This window comes from Cupressus sempervirens, chromosome 10 (genome assembly GCF_028749045.1).
Source record: "Cupressus sempervirens isolate cs-2001-9-10 chromosome 10, ASM2874904v1, whole genome shotgun sequence".
Taxonomy (NCBI): Eukaryota; Viridiplantae; Streptophyta; class Pinopsida; order Cupressales; family Cupressaceae; genus Cupressus; species Cupressus sempervirens.
The window spans coordinates 280,890,676-280,896,771 of record NC_143127.1 but is presented as its reverse complement, the minus strand read 5'-3'; the positions used below and the strand labels follow the sequence as shown (position 1 = coordinate 280,896,771).

Genomic DNA, 6,096 nt, shown 5'->3' with positions numbered 1-6,096 from the left:
GCTTGCTATCTATTAAGTTCCAGTTATAACATCAAGAATGGAATTCAGATCTATTCACAGAATGAAATTCTAATCAGTACATACTGGTTTCTAGCTTCAATGAAAATTGCTCTGACTTTTCAGAGAGCCATAAGAACATAAGCTGCATTTTGAAGCATAACCTTTTTATCCTCAACAAAAGTATCCCTGGTTATTCAAACAGAGGTTGCAATTGCCCCTCCTATGTGCCTCTACATCTTCTTGTCCATGCATCCCAAGGAGTTGCAAAGTTTAGAATTTCGAAGGACATAAAAAGCTTCTTGGGCTTTCATGTCCTTCAAAGCCTAAAGGGTTTATGGACTGATTTTGGGCCTGTGAGACTCAAAGATGAAACACTAACCCAAGTTTATCAGGACAACTGAATTAAGCCATCCTAGCCCATATAACACAAACATCATCCCACATCTATACTAAGTTCTAACAGCATAAATGCCATATAATGAAGAATGCCAACATCAACTTATATCACTCAAGTGATATTAAGTTATACCACCCTGTGTATATTCTAATAGATATGTAAAGTATGACCATTACCTATGCGCTCATCCACTTTCTTGATTATTTGCTTGAGACTTTTTCAATTTTGAAGATGGATTCATGGATAGCAAATTTAAATGCAAAATGATATTTGTCACTAATGAAAATTAGCCCTTCATTTTTTCAATCTTTATAACATTGAGCCTGTAGTTCATAGAAATTTGTATCAAAAACATTTATTTGAGGGAGGGAAAAAATGTGAATGTGTCTTCTAGTTGAAAAAAACAACTTATATTCGTCTGTGTATCAAGTATTCATTACCGTGAACTATATGACTTTACAGTGTACGTAAATGCCCACACTTCCAGACAAGGGAATGAAATGTATGCTCCAAGATCAGGTTCATCTACCCTTGGCAAAGGGTCATGGTGTTTGACAACAAAATAAAAGAAACTATTAATTAAAAATCTGCAAACGTTGTAGGAAATAACAGACCAAAAACCAAATGACAAAATGCCAAAAATCACAGTCAGGAACAGAAATATAATTTGCTTAGCAATACATTGATACTCTGGAAGCCAGATGAAGACTACAACCAAACTGTATCAATTTCCAACTGTAAGAATAACAACAGAAACACACCATTTAGAAAGATAGCTATTTATATTTATTTTTCCTATTTCAATTGCTCACAAATAACAGAAAGAAACACAACCTTTATAAAGAGCAATTAAAAATTTTCCTCTTACATTCCAATTTGTTCACAACAAAATAAATAAGACCACTTCCCTTCACAAGCATACACTCTGAAGCCCAAGAAAGGAGAAGCACTTGTACATAAGGAAAGTCCCATAGAGACTAGCCCTGATAATCCTCTTCTCGTATGAATCTTTCTGAATCGACTTCTCCTTCAAAATGCCCATTTCCTTCTGGTTCTTTCTCACTTTTCCCCACAACTCTATCTTCAATATCATCACCATTCACAGACACTCTTTCCTTGTGACCACAGCAACTGAAATGTTGACCAATTTTATTAGGTTTTGAATTTGCCTGCTGTCTACTAAGCTCTGGTTTTCGCAATAAGAACTCAGAATTCTCCTTCCAAACCTCACCATTAGTATAAATTTCCTTTTTCCAAATAGGAACTGATGCTTTGATCTCATCAATAACATACTCACAGGCTTCAAGAGCATCCCTCCTATGAACAGAGGACACTGCAACAAAAACACTTTCTTCCCCGACAGGTACAATGCCAAGCCGATGGGCCACTGCAATTCGCATCAATTCCCAGCGGTTTCTAGCTTCAGTGCATATTGCTTGAACCTGTCTATGGGCCATGGGAACATAAGCTTCATATCGAAGCTCCACAACCTCTTTATCCTCAAAAGTATCCCTTGTTGTTCCCATAAAGGTTGCAATTGCCCCAGCTGCCGGACTCCTCACTAGATCAGTGTATTTAATTATATCCAAAGGTGCTTCATCAACTATTTCAACAAAATCTTCAACCATTTCGAAATTAGGATAAAAGCGCAACTTTCGGATTCTCCGAATCAGAATTAACGCAGTCACTAAAGCACCACCTTCTGCAATCTGGCACTGAAGTTTCTCATTAACAACTTCCGAGTGGAAAAATATAATCATGTAAATTTACCCAGAGAAAGAAAAATAATTGAAAATTTCGTAGTAACAAAAACAAAGCCAAACTTCTGTACTACAGCCATTGCAAGAAATGACCTAAACCAGTGTCAAAATGTATTGAGTGTTGTGAGGTTTTCTTATCCCACTCGGTGACAGAGCCATCATCATCATAATATATTAGATTACAAACGCCTCAGAGCTAACACTAATAGGAACATGAGATGTAAGGACCCTGTTCACTCTTTTCAGCTCTACTTTGTAACCCAATTCATCATTCATGCCTAAGTATGATCCGAAATGTCAATATCCTTATATATTTCTAGGTGGTTTTCATGCCCGAGTAATTCTTGAAAAATTATATTCATAAAACATATAATTCTAACTCTGCAGCAATAAATACAATTTACTTTCCATTAAACACAATAACTTGTAATACCCAAAATTAAAGACAGACAACTATCGCTAAGGTTCCTCTAAAGACATTACTAACAACAAAATGTTCGTCTATACAGTAAAAGAAATAGCTATGTTTCATACCTGTGTAAGTTTCAATCCAAAAAACAACAGAAGAAGAGATTATACCGTCAATCAGAATCCTTTCGAGTTTATAATAACCAAACCCTAATACTCTGCCTTTCATCCGCGTAGTAAAAACGCACGACTAGCAAACTCTTACAACTAGTGTCAAATCGCATATTATCCAAAACCATCGTAAACCTATGATTTCCGTAAAGTTTTGGCAGGGGAATTCCTATGAAGTGATTTCTTTCCGTCGAATATTCCAAGCCGTCGGCCATAGGTATTTATGCAGTCCTCTGGATAACCATTTGACATCAGATAATTATAATTTATTAATATTCCCAAATATTATAAGAAAGGCCAAATGCAGATCATGCAACACATTTCAGCCGATAATTTTGAAACGTTTTCACTTGTGTTCCGTTTACTTTGACTAAATCAAACGATTTGCCGATTCTCCCCGGCAATCACTACAGAACGCATTTCAAATGCTCCTGCTTTTCTTATTGAGTTTAATAAGTTCTATTTTTCAAGGAATCTTTTATAAAATGAGTAGTTTCGTGCATTTTTCATTTGATTTTAAATCATTTTGAATGAACTCGACGTACATGTACTAGCATAAACAGTATTACTATTTTATTTTATTCAGTGCAAATTGCAGGTACATGTATTCTATATTTATGCAGTACAGTATAACAGTATGTAATAGCATACAGTATAACATGTATAGAGTATTGCATTTATTTAGTGCAAATTGCTATTTAATTTGAGCAAATACTCTTCAATTTTTGAGGCATATATGTTATATAGTTTATAAAATTCTAAATATTTTAATTTTTTTTAAATGCTAGTTTTTTTGGTACTTTTATTGTTTGTGATATTGCTATCAGGATTTAAAAGATTAAAGAGGAAGTTTGTTTGTTGGTACTTTTATTGTTTGTTGGTCAAAATATTGAAGAGGAAGTTTTAATTTATTTTTTTGAATTGCCAAAAACAAAAAAGGTATCACTGACTAACAATAGCATACATGTGATTAAATCTAAGCTATCACTGAGTCGGATGGTATCATTTAATGCAAATTCTTTGAAATGTAGCATGACATCCAATTCAAAAACTATGAGAGGCTTGTGAGTCCGAAAATCATATTGGTGTTTAGGATGCAAGATCATTGATGTAATGTAAGTTCTTTTAGAGTGAAGGATTTGTTTGCATGGACAAAATATATCTTTTGCTTGAAGATTTGTAAGAAGTGTTACTAAAAATATGATATTGACAAGAAGCACTAGTTGGGAATGGCTCATTTCAAAACAACATTCATTGGGTTTTGTTCTTTTTTTATTGGCAAAAGGCCTAAGCCAAATAGTTTTATTAATTTAAACTTATACATGAGTTTGTATTTTTTTCCTCCATTTAAGATAGGCACAAGTAGGAAATAACAGGGTCAAGAAAACCTTCATTCTTGCCCATATAAAAGTTTACAGTTAATTATGGGGCATTCCCCATTTTATAAACTTTATTGATAGACCATTTCCTTGTCTTTACATATTTGCTTACATGAAGAATTTTCCTCTTTTATTCTAGATATTTGTCAATGCCCATTGTTAGTTGATATCCATCTTTGTCAGTTAGATGTTGCACTGTGTTTGAGTGTTTTTGAGAAATCCTAAATTCACTCGCCCTTGGCCAAGATCATTGTTAGATTCGTAATATGGTATGTTACCTATTTATATTTGATGTAAAAATGAAAATTATTCTTGATCCATGTCCTCTAATTTATCTTTCAATCTTAAAAAATAAAAGAAGTTATGTTATCATGCAATCAAAATTAATGAGAAATGATTTAAGTTGAATTACTTCTTGATACTTGGTGTGACAAAATAAGTGACTTAGATTTTGTGATTACTGATCTTACTATACCAAATGAGAGGGACCAAAATTAATATTGAGATATTTAAATTTCTAACTTTATTATAAACTCTTTTATCAATAGTTCTAGTTCTACCATGAAGACAGTGTTGGAAATATAAGAGGAGTAACTGAGAGGGGAGGGGTGAATCGGTTACTACAAAAATAAATTTTAGATCCCTTAGATGTCAATACAAATCAAAACTTTGATTAAACTATATTCTGTTGTAACTCGACAAACACACATGCACTCAGTTTATACTAGCAAATATTGTAACTCGACAATAATTGAATATATTGATCTCAATGTGATTAACCTTAAGACTAACTTAGTTGCATACACATAAAAGAAATAGCATGAATACAAGTGACACCAAGATTTAACGTGGAAACCTAATTTGGGAAAAACCACCAATTATAACTAGTTACTAATTTTCACTCTTTTGAAGTGAGCCCTATTAGGAGCCAACCCTGTTAAAGGTTACAAAACACACTGTTAGGTGTGACTTTGTTAGAGGATTTAATCACCCTGTTAGGAGTGGCCATGTTATAGGTATTTAGACACTTCAATCTAGAAATGCCAGCTTGTTAGAGGATTTACAAATAGTTGTTACGTCAACTTTGTTAAGAGATTTAGATCATTGCTACAATGGTTAGAAAGTAACAATGAGATGACCTGATTTCTGATGCAACTGAATTGTTGATTACATATCTCAATTATGGCTTGAATACTTGATCCTTCCTGATCGAATGTATCTTTGCAACTCAACAAGGATATTTTGTTTATCCTTCTAATTCACTTCCTCTAAGCATCATCAAATCTTCTATTGTGCTCCACACATTCAATCCTCAACTTGATCTTATATTTATATCTCACAGATTATCAAGTCAACTTGAATACAATTTAGAATACTTAATATTCATCTCCTTAGTTGGCTAGAACCAACAACTAAATCAATTGAACTCAATATGCCAAAACAAGAAAATCCTTCGTTAGCTGACCATGCTCGGTAGACACTAACTTAGAAACAATTTTCCTATGTTAACCAAGTGAGCTCAATTAACACTGCATATTCACAAAGTTCCTTTTGCAACTGAGTGAGCTCAGTTAACACAGGTTCCATCCAACATTTTTTTCATTAACCAAGTGAACTCAGTAGACATTGTCTTCTGAACTTGGCAAACTCTGGAATGCTCGACAAACACAGGAAACTATTTTCATCACCCGAGTGAGCTTGGCATATACTGGTTGGCAATGACATGAAATTTTGTGTAACATCAAAGACAATACACAATTAATCAATTATTTTCAAAAATCTCCTTCTTTGGCATTGATGGCAACACAACGTGTCATAATACAATCAAATTTTTAGAGCAAGAATAAAGTAAGGAACATATCCTTAGTTTCATTTTGATTCTCATCCATGAGAACTCCCTCTATCAATATAAATTCCCTTTACCTTTGGTTTCTCCCTCTATCAACAAAACTTTGTCTTCAACATCTTCTTCTAATAGCAA

General features: G+C 33.6%; 1 protein-coding gene across 4 annotated transcripts; it reads right to left on the bottom strand.

Moving 5' to 3' along the window:
• Positions 1–1,212: 1,212 nt before the first annotated feature.
• LOC149533746 (molybdopterin biosynthesis MoaE family protein) lies at positions 1,213–3,077 on the bottom strand. Of its 4 annotated transcripts, none has more exons than XM_089803467.1 (2): positions 2,737–3,077; positions 1,213–2,106 (listed from the first exon to the last, which is right to left on the bottom strand). In XM_089803467.1, the coding sequence occupies exon 2, from the start codon at positions 2,023–2,025 to the stop codon at positions 1,375–1,377; it is 651 nt and encodes a 216-aa protein (XP_089659593.1). In that variant the 5' UTR covers positions 2,026–2,106; positions 2,737–3,077; the 3' UTR covers positions 1,213–1,374. The 4 variants fall into 4 exon arrangements, with proteins under 4 accessions (XP_089659593.1, XP_089659592.1, XP_089659594.1 ...); XM_089803466.1 differs by having other exon boundaries at positions 2,692–2,930; XM_089803468.1 differs by having other exon boundaries at positions 1,213–2,112; positions 2,692–2,928.
• Positions 3,078–6,096: the final 3,019 nt, after the last annotated feature.